The sequence below is a fragment of the Tupaia chinensis genome, unplaced genomic scaffold (assembly GCF_000334495.1).
Source record: "Tupaia chinensis unplaced genomic scaffold, TupChi_1.0 Scaffold147069_1, whole genome shotgun sequence".
Lineage (NCBI taxonomy): Eukaryota > Metazoa > Chordata > Mammalia > Scandentia > Tupaiidae > Tupaia > Tupaia belangeri.
Window position 1 is genome coordinate 707249 of NW_006206919.1, and position 18133 is coordinate 725381.

Genomic DNA, 18133 nt, shown 5'->3' on the forward strand with positions numbered 1-18133 from the left:
CCCTAAACTCTCGTTACGCGGGCACGTGAACCTCGGTGACCGTCTTCTCCTCTCCGTCCTCCTCCTCTTGCAACTCCTCCTACTCCTCCCACTTCCCCGCTGCAGCAGGAAGCCCCTAACCCAACTGACACTGGCACGACCGCGCACGGTGTCATCTGCACAAGTTTATCCCGCTCCCGCGCCTCCCCTAAGGCGTTGGACCCATCGCCGCCTCCTCTTTGATTTTTTGGCAAAGTTGCATCGCGCGACATAGTTTCTTCGCCCCTGCCACCTCTCTGTGGCTCCCGAGTGCCCCGCCACCCCGCAGCCTGCTCCCGGGGCTGCGCCCTAGTGCCCCTGCTGGGCAGTGGCGTCCCCCCCTTCCTCGCGTGCCCAGCCCCTGCCGCTCCGAGCAGACGATGCTCAAGATGCTCTCCTTCAAGCTGCTGCTGCTGGCCGTGGCTCTGGGCTTCTTTGAAGGAGATGCTAAGTTTGGGGAAAGAAGCGAAGGGAGCGGAGCCAGGAGGAGAAGGTGCCTCAATGGGAACCCCCCGAAGCGCCTGAAAAGGAGAGACAGGCGGATGATGTCCCAGCTGGAGCTGCTGAGTGGCGGAGAGGTGCTGTGTGGTGGCTTCTACCCGCGGCTGTCCTGCTGCCCGCGGAGTGACAGCCCGGGGCTGGGGCGCCTGGAGAACAAGGTAGGAACTCACCTCCTCGCGGATGCAAACTTGGCACGCTGGCTGCGTGGGGCGCGGCGGGGCTCGCTCTGGCCGTGCCCGTGGCTGCAAGGAGGGTAAAACTTGTTCGGGGAGTTCTTTTGGTAACTTTCCTAACGCGCTAACGCGATGCGGCTGTGGGTCCCTCCGGGGTGCGCACAGAGCTCTCCCGCCCCCAGAATCCGCGGTGAGGATGCTGCGCCTTCTGGCTTGTCTCAGAAAAGGTAGACTTCTGTGGTACCCGAGTCCTGGGCTGGGAGATAGTTGAAAAGAATCGAGACGAACAGTGTGTTTTGGATCAAATCGGACATTGGCTGCGGGGAAATTGTAAATTAAGGTGCTTGTGGTTTCCGGTTTGTTTTTCTAGGGTAAAAATGATTTGTGCCGTTTTCTCCACGTGCTCAGTTAGGGAGAAGGATGGGCGAGGACTGAATCGGAAAGGATGTGGGAGCTTGGCTGGTTTGTGATCCTCAGCCCCGTCAGAGGGGGGTGTCTTGCATTGCATTAGTTAAACTAGTGAAAGGGAGCCCTTGGTCCTCTGGTTTAAGAGCCCGAAAACCAAGAGAGAGATTGTGCTGAGGCACGGTGATGGCACAACCTTGAGAGGATTCCCCGTCGTTTTGTAACATGATCAATTCAGGCTTCCAAGGAATGGTTGTCTCGGAAGATCTTTTCTAGGAACTTGCGTTAAGATTAATAGCATTTACGTTTTCCTTGTGTTCATCGATTTAGCCAAATAGAAACACGGGCGTAGGTTGAGTGTAGACACGCTTGGTTTTGAGTTTGCAACCTCTTTCTGGCCATGGGATGCAGCGTTTGCTGGGTCAGGTCATGAACACTCACTGCACGGGAAATAAACAATCAGGTGTCTTTGCACCTCCTCCTTTCCCCCCTTTTTAGGTTTAATTAAGAATTCCTCTGTTCCAACACTGCAGTTGTCAAAGTCTCAGCGACTCTTGGAAAACCTGTGCTTCAGTCTTGCTGGCCCAGGCATTAAAAAAAAAAAAAAAAAAAGCCAGGCTGAATCTAATTTTTATGCTCAGTTCACGGTAGATTTCACTCTATTCTCATGTAAACAGCTCCTACGAATCAACATATGTGTCTGGGTGGTATCTCTCACTTTGTTTTGTAACAAAAAGCCATATTGCATCATTTAATTTGCTCAAGTCATGCAAATAGGAAAAAATCAATAGGACAAAAAGGGGTCGACTTATCCTCCTCCCCACTAAAGTGCTGCCCACACACAGAGTCCTGTTGCTTATAGCAAAAGAATAACAACAACACCATTGTATTTGTTAGTTGGTTCACTAATGGGTGAAACTAGAGAACATCATTCTCTTTCAGTCCCCAGCTCTGTCCAAATGTTCATGCCTTTTGAGGGAGCATTTGTCCAACTCTCTGTGTTCCCAGATGAGTGAGAACTGTCTTGCTGCAGGTTTTCAGCTGCAGCTCCTTTTTTATTCATACCATATGCAGCAGCATTCTGAGAAGCAGAGAACAGATATTCCAGCATTTTATTCCAAACAATGTCATTAAGCTCCTGGGTAGTGATTGAATTAAGTGACAGAAGAGCCACATTCAGATCATTTTAGGCATTTTACCAGGAACGCTAAAGAACCAGGAAATTCAGAGAAACGTTTAGAAATGTTGGCCATTGAGTCTGTGTGCAGTGTACACTACGCGTCTACCGGTAGAGACCCCTGCAATATTGAGCTGTTGCAGGAACATATGGAAGGAAAACTTTGTCCTTAACCAAATATAGTGGGGGGAAAGGGAGGGGAGAGTGGGACTGATGGGAGCTATAACCCTTAAAAGAAGTTCTATAAATTTTTTTTTAAAGAAATCATTCTTTAGGAAGTGATCTGCCACGTTAGCTGTCCACATTCCTTTCTGTTTTACGTGCTTCCAATCTCCAACAAGCCCCTACTCATTTGGAAAATGTGTCTGAATGAAGTTTGGTACACTCGACTTTGCTGGTTCCATTACAAGTGGTTTATAAACCAACAATACTCAAATTGTTCCAAACAGAGATTTGATACGGCCATGCATATGCATTCTCAAGCTGTGTTAGTTCTCAGGTTTTTAATAGTTTTTAAAACATGTTATTTTATAATAAACGTCAGTGTTTCCCTTTTTCCCGTAAGCCTTCCTGGATTATAATATATGTAAAGGTCTTATTTCATAATGTGTATTTAGGGGAGATGATAGCTATTTGAAAGGCCCCTTTTCTGTTTATGAAAGGGAAAAAAAAAATCCCCAGAAAAATTTCTACAACCTTTCAAGTAACTACAGTGGGAGCTTTTTCCCAAGGGGGGTGGGGGGGAATTTCTTAGACAAATAGATAGTAGCAAACTAGGTAAGAATATTGAGTATCTTAAGCGATGCAATTAAATCCAGTGTCTAGAAAAACAAAATTTCTTTCATGAGCATTGAATTTAATTCTCTAGCCATGGTATTATGCTTTTATATTCTCATTTGGGGGCTAGTTTAATAATGTTGTGTATTGTCACGGGCTTGTTCACTGCCACTACAGATAAGCTCTACTAACATTTAGGAAGTTACATGGTCTCAGCAATATTTTCGCAGCTCCAGAATACAACATGCTAAAAGCATCTAATTCTCATTAGCCAAATTGAATCTGCAACCAACTGAAATACCCCCATTTCTAAAACTTAACTTGGAGCCACAGAGGCATACAAGCTCTCTCTACCTTGGGTGGTTTCACAGCCAAAACTGTCAAGGAATGGGTGAAAAGTAATTGTTTTCAAGTGTGCCCTTTTACAATCATTTGTTTGCTCTGGCTCTTTCAGGAACAAAGGCTATTGTTGAACACATCCAACTAAACAAATAACTCATCCTGGGGTCCCTTTAACAGCTGCCTTAGTACAATGATCTATTTACATATTAGCCTAAAATTGAAACTGAACTCTTTAATGACATAATCCAGCACTATAGTACAGGGACGCATGTGTTCTACCCAACAGCTGAACAACCTTGTAGGCATACGATTTTTAGAAATAACTTTTTGTGTACCAAGTGATCCTAAGATGACATCTTAATATATTGCCATGTATTTTCTTCTTTTGCCCCCCTCCTCGAGCCCATGTGGGTGCTTTTTTGTCCCCTCTGTGTAGTTACTTGATAAATAAAGAGAAATACAGGAGGTCTCTGTCACCTATTTTACTATTTGTTGATAAGCTATCTTTGTAAGCCATGCTTTACTGTGTATTCCAGTATTTATTTTACCTTTCTCCTATGAATTTTACTTTCACGCAGCTGAAGATTAAAAGGTGACCCTACTAGATGTTGTAAATTAGTCAGCAACACCCACAGTCATTACTAGGCGTGCTATAATAATGTTTCAAAGTTTTACACAATTTCTAAAGTGGATTTAGTTTCAATCACTATAATGTGATGATCTTGTATATGGCTTTTAAAAAATTAAAAGAGGAAATTAGCTTCGATTTCTTCCTAAAACTGATGGCATTGGTGGAGATAAAGTTAAGGACCTAGATAGACACAGACACAGGCCAAAAAAAAAAGAAGAAGAAGAAAATGACCCTACCCACATCAGGACTCATCTGTCTGAAACAGTGTTGCAGCTTTGGCTGAGTCAGTTTAATTGACTTCAGTAAGACTATTGGTTCATTGAAACCAAAGCTAGAATGATGGCTTTATCTATCTTCAAATAGGTATTTACACTGCAGACCTCACACAGAGCAAAATGTTACCATCCTGCTGGGCTGGAACAGCAGGAAACTTTCAAAAGAATAATATTATACTTGATTTCAGATAATTTATTGAATCCTATTTCTGAAACTTTTGATGAGAGATCTTGTGGCCAGGACACATTCCAAAAATTGTAAAAGACAAAATTCTTTAGGCACTAAAATCAAGCTCTTCCTGGATAGCAGCTGACCATGTATATGGGGATCATTTTGTTTCAGCTATAAAAAATGGAAGCATGTGTATTTGCCATAAAACCAAAGGTAATTACATGCCAGTTTTTCAGCCAGCAAAAGAGGTGGCTTCAGCACTCTGCAGTTGTCCTGCTCCTAGCGGACTGCTCTATGATAAACAAATAGAACAAAGTTGAAGCCTATTAATATTGAATAGATCTGGTGACTCTGCCAGAGAATAAGACATTTAAAACATTCTTGGAATGCAAATTCTAAGTGTCTGGTGTATGTTTCCTCTTAGAAAACTTTAACCATTTAAGCAGTTGTCATTTAAATAAGTGGATAAAACTTCACATGGAAATGTAATTAATAGTAAATTCTGGTTATTGTAGGGGATTGCAATACTCATGGATGTCGTTTTTCTGAAATAAGGTGACTTCTTTTGGAGTTTTAAGTATGACATGCCCAAATTTCAGCATACTTGCATGTAATCATTTTTTAAAGTTACTTTACTCTTTTAGATGGAAAAATTTTATAATCACCTAGAACATTAGTATTCTGAAAAGTAGAGGCCATACCATTTACTCCTATTGGAACCTCAACTTCTAAATGAAATATTTACTTTAAACAGTAATCTAGAGTTTAAACTTATTTTTAAGTTCTAGAGAAATAAACATAGTGGATTGAAAAAAAACATAGTGAATAAGAAGGTATTAAATTCTATCCCCAAATGGTGTGTTTTAATACAAAAAGTTGGTGCTTGATTTAGAGAGCACTACATTTATTGCCTCAAGTATTGTGCTCACACTGTCTTCTCTTGGGTCCTAGGGAAAGTCATGATGCCTTTTTGCATAGAAAAACATGTCGAGACTTTTCCAATGACCTAATATGTTTCTTAAAGGAGCTCTTAAAGTCAGTTTTTTAAAGTTAGTATTAAGACCACAAGACCGACTCTTGGTCTCAGTGAATCAAAAAGTCCCAAATTGGTCTTGCTGAAATAAAAGACATTATTGTTGTAAAGATGATGACAAATGTATACTTTTCTCATGAAAATTTACTAAATATTATATGAAAGCACTTTCATTAAGCTCTTGCATTTATTCATGTATATAACATACCTGAGGAGCTAGTTACTACGTTTTTTCTGGCTAAGATATATTGAATCATAAAAAATGGCATTAAACCTATTTGATTTCAGCTTTGGATATTACTTTTATAAACATGGGAGGCAGCTAGTTCCCCACTCTAGAAGACTTTCCCTGTGCAGCCTGTAAATTGAAAGTTAGTTGAAATTTAAAAAATGTAATTCAAATACATTTTTGAGAATACCATAGTCAGAATTCCAGGAACAACGTAGATTTTTATCTAAGATGCAAATAATCTGTCTTAAAGAAATTCTACATTGCATACAGTTGGATAAAGATATTTGGAATTTTAGTGTCACTCAGTATGTATTCCAAGGCAGAATAAAGTAATAGAAGATTAAAAGTCTATATATAAGTGCCATTTAAATTTTCACCCCTGAAAGGCAGATTAATAGACGTTGATTTGCAAGAATAAAAAGCATCCCTGTCCTGTTTCATCACTCCAGCTGCAGATGCAGTGCCACTGTGCCTGCATCCTTACACAGGCTGTATCAAGACGCCGTAATTCTTTTTTTTTCTTTTTGAGAGTTTTTTTTTTAATAATTATTATTTTTATTTATTTATTCATTCATTGATTTTTCAATTTGACCAGAGAGAGACAGAGGGGTGAGAGTGAGAGAGAGAGGAAGTGAGAAAGCAAGCCACCAGATTCAGGACTCGAACCCCGGTCAGCCATGTGGGAGTGTCCAGCGCCTTAACCACCACGCCACTCGCTGGTCCATGTGCTCTCCAGAAAGACAGAAAGAGACAGAGAGACAGACAGAAAGAGACAGAGAGAGACAGAAAGTGAGAAATCACCCCCCAGGGGGGATGGCCACACTGCAATCCCTTCTCCTCCATTCTCCTTCCGGGATCTTGGTCACATACGCACATGCGCCCGGAGTGAGTTTAAGCCACCAGGTCCAATACTCGAACTGTGGTTGACTACGTAGGAGTTCAGCGACATAGCCATTACGCTAACTGCTGGTCCCAAGACGCTGTAACTCTTTTCAGGAAACTTGATTATCTACCTTAAACACTTCTACCTACATGACTGCAAAAGTAAAATAAAATAAAGTAACTGAAAATAAAATAAAATAAAATAAAATAAAATAAAGTAACTGAACTTAACTTCACATAACTAAAAAGACATTTGTTTCTGATTTATGGCTTTCAGATATTTTCTGTTACCAACAACACCGAATGTGGGAAGTTACTGGAGGAAATCAAATGTGCACTTTGTTCTCCATATTCTCAGAGCCTGTTCCACTCACCTGAGAGAGACGTCTTGGAAAGAGACCTAGTACTTCCCCTGCTCTGCAAAGACTATTGCAAAGAATTCTTTTATACTTGCCGGGGCCATATTCCAGGTAAAAAAAAAAAATCATAAATAAACCATTCTAAAATATCCTTGCAAAATACCTGTTCTTTTTATTATTGTTTATTTTGTTTTATTTGTCAGAGAACACATGCACTTGTCACAGAGAGACAGAGAGAAGGTGAGAGGAAGAAAGTACTCTCTATAGAATATGAATACACAGCAATCCCCTCTCTATTCCTTCTTTTGGAATTTGGGGTGCGTGCACGCACACACACCCCTGCTCTGCAAAGACTATTGCAAAGAATTCTTTTATACTTGCCGGGGCCATATTCCAGGTAAAAAAAAAAAAATCATAAATAAACCATTCTAAAATATCCTTGCAAAATACCTGTTCTTTTTATTATTGTTTATTTTGTTTTATTTGTCAGAGAACACATGCACTTGTCACAGAGAGACAGAGAGAAGGTGAGAGGAAGAAAGTACTCTCTATAGAATATGAATACACAGCAATCCCCTCTCTATTCCTTCTTTTGGAATTTGGGGTGCGTGCACGCACACACACACACACACACACACACACACACACACACAGAGGCATGGTGTGTTTTCCAAGCCACTGAGTCCAGGACTCAAACCATGGGGTAGACCATGTGGGCTCCAACTCCCTTAACCAATAGGCTACATAACTGGCCTGAAGATACCTGTTCTTAAATTAAACGCTTTATTACAATAGTTACAAAGTAAATCTTACCTTTCCAAATACTCGTTTTGCCTCATAATGAACCTTTCCAAGTTCATAACGTCTATCCTTGCTAAAGGAGTCTTATCATTTCAGTCTAAAAACAGCATATGGAATTTGTGGAAATGTTTTGTATTTTTCATTAAACTGATAATATAGTTGGTAATCTTTACACATTTTGGATTATTAGCATACATTTCTTGTTGGTATCTTTTTTCCCCATACATATCAAGATTGAGGCACCTTTCTCTTCCTCACAGCTGGTATGTGATTGGAAAATACTCCCTGGGAACCAGCAGTTAGCATAATGGCTATGTCGCTGGATTCCCACGTAGTCGACCGCAGTTCGCATCCCGGACCCGGTGGCTTAAAACTCACGCTGGGCGCATGTGCGTGCATGCCCAAGATCCCGAGAGGAGAATGGAGGAGAAGGGATTGCGGCGTGACCATCCCCCCCCGGGAGGTTATTTCTCGCTTTCTGTCTCTCTGTCTCTCTCTGTCTGGCGAGCGCACACGCCCTATAGTGAAAATCTCTCAAAAAAAGAAAGAAAGAAAGAAAGAAAATACTCCCTGACTTTTAATGTACTCTGTGATTAGAACCCCAAAACGTAACACTTTACAAAATACTTGCCCATATAATGATGAATTTGCTCCTCAAAAGCCATGTGAGGTAGATAGGAATTTGACGCATGAGGAAAACTGAACCTCTGGAAAGGCTAAAAATGCCTTAATCAGGAGACAGCAGGTGGCATGGTGGTTAAGGGCACTGGACTCCCACATGGCCGACTGTGGTTTGAGTCCTGGACCTGGTGGCTCGCTTTCTCCTTTTCCCTCACTTTCTCTTTCTCTCTCACTCTGTCTCTTCTGGTCAAATTAAAATAAATAAATAAAATGAAATAAAATCATTATTTTTTTAAAAAATGCCTTAAAGTTGTACAAGGAGGTGGTCAGGGACAGATAGAAAAGTTCTCATGTATATGGTATGAGAATACCTGGTTAGTATCATATTTTGGACTGTAATGAACATAAACTGGGTTGTTGGAAAAGTCATGACGTAAATGCATCATGACTTTACCAACAACTCAATAGATTCGTGGGCATTGATTAATTTTGTCATTGAAAGTTTGTAAACTGGTTGCTGCTGCCTTAATTAGAATAATCAATCAACGTAGAGGAGGAAAAGACTTTAACAAGACAGTGTCTGCTTCCTTAGGCAGAGTCAGACACAAATCTACTGAAGCTAACAGTTTATAAAACTCAATGGAATTGAAGGAAAAAAAAGTTTTAGAAACTAGGGGATGCATGTAGAGATTTTTTTTTTAACTGCTATGTACATTTTGCTTTGCTCTCTGACCCAGAAAAGTACAGATTTTTGTATTTTTTTTAGTAGAACTTTCTTAACCTAAGTAAACATTTTGACTCGAACTGCTAGCTTCCTTTGATAAGGCATAGCATGGATCCAAACCCATTCAGTGTGAAAATGTTATTATTGTCTTTATAAACCGGACCCATGTTTCTAAAACTTTTCTTAAAGCAGCTGCTTCTTCCTCTTTATCACATTTCGAAGGTCACGGGTGCCTTGACGGCCTACAGAGGAGCGATAACAGATTAGATACCGTAAAAGTTTACTTCTCAAACTTCCGACTTGAAAGTTTGCCTTTAGGACTTTACGTTAAAAGTCACATCAACACTTAGTATTTTCATTTATGTTTGTCTACCTTAGATAAATACAACAGGCTAGATTTAGGGCTTCATCTGTGGGTGTCTTTATATATTGGAAGTTATTTTTAGCTTCCAAAACAATGATGAAAAACACAATATCCACTGAAAGAGAGCATGGCAAATAGCTCAGAGCCAGAACTGCAAGCACCTCACTCCCCAGATCAACATATGTGGTGATGAATGACAAATTTATTTTTCTACAAAGTTTGTATATATGTAAAACTGCTGAAGTGCATCAAGATGTCAAGTGGCTTTTGGTGGCCACCCAGGCTGCCTTGAAAGATAACCAGATGAAAGACCCTCGCTAGAGGTAGATGGAGCCTCAAGGCTGCTTTCCAGAAACTCTGGAAGGCTTTAGGGATGCATGGTTGGCCCCTGTGTATGTCAAAGGCTAATAATCATTCTAAATACTTGTCCCCAAAGTGAGCCGTAATCACACACTGTTTGTGTTACTTATGTTAATCGATTTAGCCAGACTGATCTTAGGCAGGTAGGTTACCATCCCCTAAAGTATGATGAATAAAAGGGTAATCCTCCCCTTAGCCCCTGAACCTTTCGAATTCTACAACAATTCTTGTTCCAGAAATTGCAACAAAGGCAAATTTGTGATAGTTTCACCTTCTTAAGATTATGTAAGAATACGGTGCACTTTGCTCTGAAGTTCAACTTATGAAAAATAGATACTTTGTGATTGATTTATTTATTTGTTAAGAAACTATTTGCCGTATCGCTAACAGCCTCATCTTTCTACAGATCAAAAACTGGAAGAGAAAGGTCCCCTAAGGGATGTATTTTACTAAAAGCTGGTAAAATAGATTGGGGGAGAGAAAAAACAATTCCAGAATATCTTTTATTTACTTACCTATTGCCCAAAACATGAAGAAATAAATATATTAATGACCTAACCCTTTGTTTTGCCTTCCTGGCTTTAAGAAAGCTCGACTGTCACTTTAGAAGACTTATACACCTGAAATTTAACTCCTTTTTAGACATTTTAATTCAAAAATTATTATGGTTTGCTTATTTTCCCAAAAGTGGGGGAAGAAATGAAAAAGCAATATAGTGAGCATATGCTAAAGTTTTATTTACTTAGGGAGATGAATTCTTAAAGCGTCTAAAAATGCTGAAACTACATTCAAGAACCCCACGACTTCTTTGCCCAGCTCTCAGGTACCTGAATGAGCAGAGTACACACTTTGCTGATCACTAGAAGACAGCATAGTACAGCATAGGAAAACAGATCCGTGGACATCCACTGTTCTGGCTTCTTTCTGTATGCCCAGCATGACTTATATTCCTCTTAGACATCAGCTCCTTAGCAGTGGGTTATTGTGTGAACTGTCTGCACACAATTAGTTCAATGAGTTTAATCCTGTTGCTAATAAGGCCAAGGTCAAGGGCGTGCCTCTACTAAGTTTCTCCAGTCCATCACCACGCCTCACCCCAGCCAGATGTCTTGCACATGTGTCTTATTAATCCCACGAAGAGCAGACCAGAGCAAATGGATGGGTGTATTAAAAACCCACTACCAGGACAGGCAGATGGCATGATGGTTACATCACTGAACTCCCATATGGCTGATCACAGGTCAAGTCCCGAACCCAGCCACTTTAAACTCCCACTGGGTGCGTGTGTATGTGTGCTCAAAATCCCAAGAGGAGAATGGAAGAGAAGGAACTATGGTGTGGCCATCCCCACTGGGGAGTACTGATTCCATGCTTTCTGTCTTTCTGGTTTTTTCTCTCTCCGGCAAGAACAAGAACCCTATAGCAAAAAAATCTCTTAAAAAGAAAAAAGAACACACCTTCCAGGCCAGCAGATCACCATGGTTGTATCACTGGACTCCCACATGGCCAACCGCGGTTTGAGTCCTGGACCTGGTGGTTTGAAAATCACGCTAGGTGTGTGTGCATACATGCCCAGGACCTGTGGAGGAGAAAGGATTGCAGTGTGGCTACCACCCCCCAGAGGGTTATTTCTCACTTTCCCTTTCACTGCCTCTGTCTCTTTTCCTCTCTCTCCAATAAAGCACACAGATCCTATGGCAAAACCCACTTTAAAAAATCCATTACCTCCACTAGAATGGAGAAGAGATTGCAGTGTGATCATCCCTCCTGGAGGGTGATTTCTCACTTTCCCTCTCACTGTCTCTGTCTCTTTCCAGCAAATGCACACACCCTATAGAAAAAAAAAATCAGTTCGCTACCTCCACTAGAAAATGCAGGCCTTACCACTAGAGACTCAGTTTTCCCTTATCCTGATGAGTAGCATCATTTCCTTAGCATGACGGGTATAATGGGGGAAAAGATAACCTTTTTCTAGGGTACATGCTGAGAAGAAAGCCAGAAATCAGCATCCTCATGGGGAGTATTTACTTTAGAGATCAGTGTTTTATGAGTATTTTTGTGGTACAGCAGGACTGGGTTCATAATCCACGAGAATAAGAGATTCGTTCCAGGAGAATAGTTTCAAGATACTTTTGTTTTTATATAAAGTTTTTGTTCTTTAGAGGTTATTGCCTTAGGAAGCATGTGTTCTCTGGAGAGAGATGGAGAGACAGAAACCCTGAGAGGGAAAGTGAGAAATCACCCCCCATGGGGGATGGCCATACCATAATCCCTTCTCTTCCATTCTCCTCCTGGAATCTTGGGCATGCACACACACACACCCAGCGTGAGTTTCGAGTCACCAGGTCCAGGACTTGAACCACGATCAGCCATGTGGAAATCCAGTGATGTAACCTCTATGCCATTTGCTGGCCCCTGGTTTGTTTTATTAATGGGCACAATTGTGTGTACATGTGCATATGGAGAGACAGATAGACAGGTACTCTCTATAGGGACCTGTCACACTGCAGTCTCTATCCCCCAGCCCTCCCACTGGGGATGAGGAGTATAAGCCCACTCAGCATGGTTTCAGGTCCACTTGAGATCCCAAACTGTAGTGGCCATGTGGCTTCCTACACTGCAGTTCCATGTGCTACTGCCTACATTGCCAACTCAGGACCATGGCCAGAATACTTGATACTTTATTAGGAGTTAAAAAAATTATAGCTGCTAGAATAATCAGTGTATGTCCATCATCCATTGATCTATTAATAGATTATGATGATCCAGGGTGGGCTAAACACACAGCTTTAGTAAAATGCTCTTCAGTGTATTCTTCCACAAAAAGGCTATCCTTAGGTAAATTTCATCTCTCCTAGCAACAAATGATAATCCAAGTCCCTGCAGCCAGGTTCTGTGTGGCTCTTCACAACAACATAAATGTAATTCATCATTTTCCCTTGTAAAGTCAGGTTGCTTAAGGTAAAGTGTTACTAAAAGTATTAGGTTTTTGGGACCAGCAAATGGCATAATGGTTACATTGCTGAACTCCCATGAAGTCAACCGCGGTTCAAGTCCTGGACCTGGTGGCTTAAAATTCATGCTGGGTGCATGTGCATGCATGTCCAAAATCCTGAGAGGAGAATGAAGAAAAAGGGATTGTGTCATGGCTATCCTCACTGGAGAGTGATTTCTCGCTTTCGTTCTCTCTCTGGCTCTCCCAGTGAGTGCATGTGCCCTACAGTAAAAAATCTTTCTTAGAAAAAAAAAAAAAAGAAAAACCAATTTTTTTTTTCTTCAGAGAGTGCATGTACTAACCAGAAAGAGACAGAGAAAGAGGGAGAAACCACCCCCAATACAGGATGGTCATGTAGCAATCCCTTTTTCATCCTGTCTGGATTTGGGGCACTGCATGTGCTCTGCATGTTTTTTAAGCAACCGAGGCTGAGACTTGAACGGAAAGGTCACCCATATGAAACTGACCCAAACATATTAGATTTTTAAAAAAGAACTAGTTATTTAATTTTATTTATTCATTTATTTATTTTAATTCAACCAGAGAGAGAGAAGGAAAGTAAGAAAGCAAACCTCCAGGTCTGGGACTCAAACCATGGTTGGCCATATGGGAGTGTCCAGTGACTAAACCACTATGCCACCTGCTGGCTCCATATTAGATATTTTTATTCAGATTTGTTATTGTAAGAAAAATGCTTGGATTGACTCCGTGGCCTAGTGGTTAAGGGAGCCCAATCCCACATGGCCAACCATGAGGTATGAATCCTGGTCATGGTGGCTTGGAAAACATGCCAGATGTGCATGTATGTGCATGCTTAAAATTCCAACAGGATGGGTAAATGGAGAAGGGATTACAGCATGACCATCTTCCATTGTGGGGTACTTCCTCCCTCCCAGTCTCTCTCTGTCTTTTTCTGGCAAGTGCACATGCCCTTTGGCAAATGAAAAAAGAAAAAGAGAAAGAAAAATGCCCATATGTTTATGTAAAAATCTTCTGAACTGGCTCCCTCCTTCAAACTTAGATTATTCAGTTTGTCTAGATCCTGTAAGAAGCTAAGAGTAATTCTTTGTTAACATTCTGCTTTTTAAAAAAATTTGCTAAGTGAGCATAGTACCTCTGGAGCCACAAAGTTTATGAATATGCACTCATTAATCTTCAGATATTTCACTTGAAAATGATTTCTCATTTCCTCATGTTTTTCCCCAGCTAATAATTCTTTATAAAATGGAATCAGCCCTCAACATTGGTCATTAATTTCTACTTAAGATGGTATTGGGTTGCAGACTGTAATACTGGGATACACAGATTTTTTTTTAATGCAAACTTAAGGAACCAGCAGATGGCACAATGGCTCCCACATAATCAACAGCGGTTTGAGTCTCAGATCCAGCAGCTTAAAACTCACACTGGGTTTGCATGCCTGCGTACCCAAGATCCCAAGAGGAGAATGGAGGAGAAGGGGTTGCAACGTGACCATCTCCCCGGGGGGCATGGGTGATTTCTCATTTTATATCTCTCTGGTGAGTGCATGTGCCCCATAGCAAAAATCTCTCTTTAAAAAAAAAATGCAAACTTAACATTTCTACTGAATTGCATTTTGGAATTTTTCTGTGACTCTACAGGCAAACATAACATTAAAGTTTCTCACACAGTTGCTTATACATATATCCGCAGTATGATGGTTTTCATACAAGCATAGTATTTACGTGATGGTAAAGACTTCAAAGATGGCATGCATGTATATATACATACACACCATGAACATTCTCATATATATTTGTATACACACACACACACGTATATCAAAAGTATGATCTAACCCAAACTGCAAAAAGTTTTCCTTCTTCTCTCTTTATCTTGAAGAGATTTATTTAATGCTTTGAGGGAATTTTCATCTGAATACTTAGCTATTAAAGAGTGGAGGATGGGACCAGCAGATGGCGTAATGGCTACTTTGCTGGACTCCCACATAGTCGACCTCAGTTCAGGTCCCAGACCTGGCAGCTTAAAACTCATGCTGGTTTCTGTGCATGTGTGCCCAGGATCCCAAGAGGAGAATGGAGGAGAAGGGATCACAGCGTGGCCATTCCCCCAGGGGGATGATTCCTTACTTTTTGTCTCTCTCTGTCTCTGGCACACCCTGTAGCAAAAAAATCTCTATCTTAAAAAAAAAAAAAAAAAAAGAGTAGAGGAGAAAAGCTGTCCTTTGCAAAGTTGATTACTTAAGATACTAAATGCTGCTATGGTCTTCATTCCTTTCCCCAGTATCTAATCCTTACATTTTTCCAAATAAAGATAACCTTCCAGCTGCCTTGCCCCTCCCATGGAGCATCTCTGCCAGCTGCCAGGCCTCCTTTATTCTGTGGTCCCCAGCATACACACACTCACACACACACACACACACACACACGGTCCTAAGGACATCTGCTATTACTTGCCCTCTTCCCAAGGACATGCTTTTTCCCAGGAGCCTAGCCAAATATTGGCCTTGCAGAGTTTTGCTCAGAAATGGAGGCATAATACATCTCACTCCAAAATTAACCCAAAATTTACAAAGGGAGTCAAATGGTGGCACAGTGATAAACGCAACGCTCTGTGAGGCTGGCTTGTGGCAGAAGGGTCCCAGTTCAAGTCTGAACTCCTCTCTGAATATGCTGGACACGTGTGCCCATGACTCAGGGCTGACTGATAGCTGGAGTAGATCATGGCATGGGGGTTCTGTCTGTCTGTCTCCCTTTGTTCCCTCATGCATGGCAGACATTATTTTAAATATTAAAAATGTTCACAATTTAAAAATGTACACCAACTTTTAACCATTTGTGGAACTTTTTTTTTTTTCTGTACTATAGGGCTTGGGTACTCACCAGAGACAGAGAGAGACAAAGAGACAGAATGTGAGAAATCATCCCCTCACAGGGATGGCTGTGCCACAACCCCTTCTCCTCTGTTCTCCTCTTGAGATTCCAGGCATGCACGCCTACATATCTGGTGTGTTTTTCTCTTTCTTTCTTTTCTTTCTTTCTTTCTTTTTTCTTTCTTTTTTTCTTTTCTTTTCTTTCTTTTTTTTTTTTTTTTGAGAGGTTTTTGCTATAGGGCACATGAACTTGCCACAAAGACAGAGAGAGACAGAGAGACAGAAAGTGAGAAATCACCCCCCGCGGGAGGATGGCCACACCGTAATCCCTTCTCCTCCATTCTCCTCTCAGGATCTTGGGCATGCACGCACATGGGCCTGACGAGAGTTTAAGCCACCGGGTCCAGGACTCAAATCGCGATCGACTACATGGGAGTCCAGTGACGTAGCCATTATGCCATCTACTGGTCCCTCTGGAGTGTTTTTCAAGCCACTGGGTCCAGGACTCGAACCTCACTGTTGGCCACGTGGGATCTAGCACCCTAACCACTAAGCCTGCTGGTCCCACTCATACTCTTCATTATTTAAGTTTGTTTCTTCTTATGAGAGGAAGAGAAAAAGAAAGACAGGGAAAGACCCAGACATCCCCCACAGGATCATGCTGTGCATGCATGCTGCAGTGCATTTGTGACTAGTGTGTCCAAGAAGACACCTTGGACAAGGATCCTAGACCTTCCGTGTGGCCTCAGCATGGAGCATGGTGTTTGTGCTGTAGCATCACAGCTGGCCTGGGACCTCCTGGAGAATGAAATTTTACTGTCTCTCATGCTCCATTGACAAGCCTCACTTGGCTGATCTGAAATTCTTGTTCTCAGAAAACTTTACTGGGGCCAGCAGGTGGACCGATGATTAAGGTGCTGGACTCCCATGTGGCTGATCACAGTTCGAGTCCCAGACCTGATGACTCGCTTTCTCACTTTCCCTTTCTCTGTGTGTGTGTGTCTCTCTATGATAAAATTAAAAAATAATAATAATGATAAATGGAATTAAATAAATAATTATTTGAAAACAAACAGAGAGCTTCTCTAAACTCGAATTTATTATATAGCTTCTATAATTCAGCTAAATTATCTGGTGTCTTTATCACAAAATTAATATGGTATGATGATCTAATTTGTCAGATACAAATCAAGACTTTAAAATGTAAATAGAGATATGAGACCAGAAGCAGAAATTTAAGACCTCATATGAGGCCAGCTTCATGTGTGTATATACTATATATAATATATATAAATATAGTATATATGTACATATGTGTGTGTATATATGTGTGTGTATACTATATATATAAATATGTATATATATGCACATATATATGTGTATATATATATAGTTTAATTTGATTTATTAATATTTTTAAAATTTGCTATAGGGCACATGCACTCACCAGACAGAGAGACATAGAGAGAGAGAGAGAGCAAGAAAGGGAGACAGCAAAGTCAACAGGTCTGGGACTCAAACCATGGTTAGCCATGTGGGAATCCAGCATCTTAACCACCATGCCACTTACTGGCTCCTACCACAGCATATTTTGAGAGAAGTCATCAGAATATGAAAGTTAATATCAATATACCAAAAAAAGCCAACACTTTATTAACTCAAATTGTGCCAAAAATCTTTTCTTTACAAAGTATTTTTTCTTTCTCATTCAAAAATAGATGGTTTTGTCTGATAAAAATTCTTAATATATCATGAAAGGAAAACATCTTGTTTTGGATCCTATTCAATTAGTCTATCTTGTATTTTTGTTTTAGCTCAGTATGTCAGTATTTCTGCTGGGAAAATTAAAGGCTATTTTAATGAATTATTTAATTTTTAGTTTATTGTTTTCATTATTTTTTAATTTGCAATAAGTTATGTATGCTCAACAAAGAGAGGGAGAGAGAGAGAGAGAGAAAGTGAAAAAGCAAGCCACCAGGTCCGGGACTCAAAATGCAGTCAGCCACGTGAGAGTCCAGTTCCTCAACCACTATGCCACCTGTGTGCCCCTGAAGGGCTATTTTAAATATAAATATATTTTTTAGGTTTTTGTCATAGGGTGAGTGCACTCCCCAGAGAAACAGTGAGAGGGAAAGTGAGAAATCATCTCCTAAGGGAGATGGCCATGCCACAATCCCTTCTTTTCCACTCTCTTTTTGGGATTTTGGGCACACACACACACACACACACACACACACACACACGGCATGATTTTTAAGCCACCAGGTCCAGGATTCGAACCACATTAGGCCATGTGGGAGTCCAGTGACTTAACCACCATGCCTGCGGCTGGCCCCTAAATATAACTTTTGTCCTACAAAATAATCCATATCTGCTGTATATGAGATGCAGGGCTTATGAAGCATGTACGGGCTTCATAATGGGGGCTCCTATTATT

At 40.9% G+C, this 18133-nt stretch overlaps 1 protein-coding gene across 1 annotated transcript in view; it reads left to right on the forward strand.

The window, feature by feature from the left end:
* Positions 1-6: 6 nt before the first annotated feature.
* The window catches only part of HHIP (hedgehog interacting protein), a 116064-nt gene continuing 97937 nt past the window's right edge, over positions 7-18133 (forward strand). The window contains exons 1-2 of the mRNA XM_006169492.2: positions 7-677; positions 6896-7088. Of these exons, the coding sequence (XP_006169554.1) occupies positions 399-677; positions 6896-7088 (472 nt within the window). The 5' untranslated portion in view covers positions 7-398. The remainder of the gene's footprint in view (positions 678-6895; positions 7089-18133) is intronic.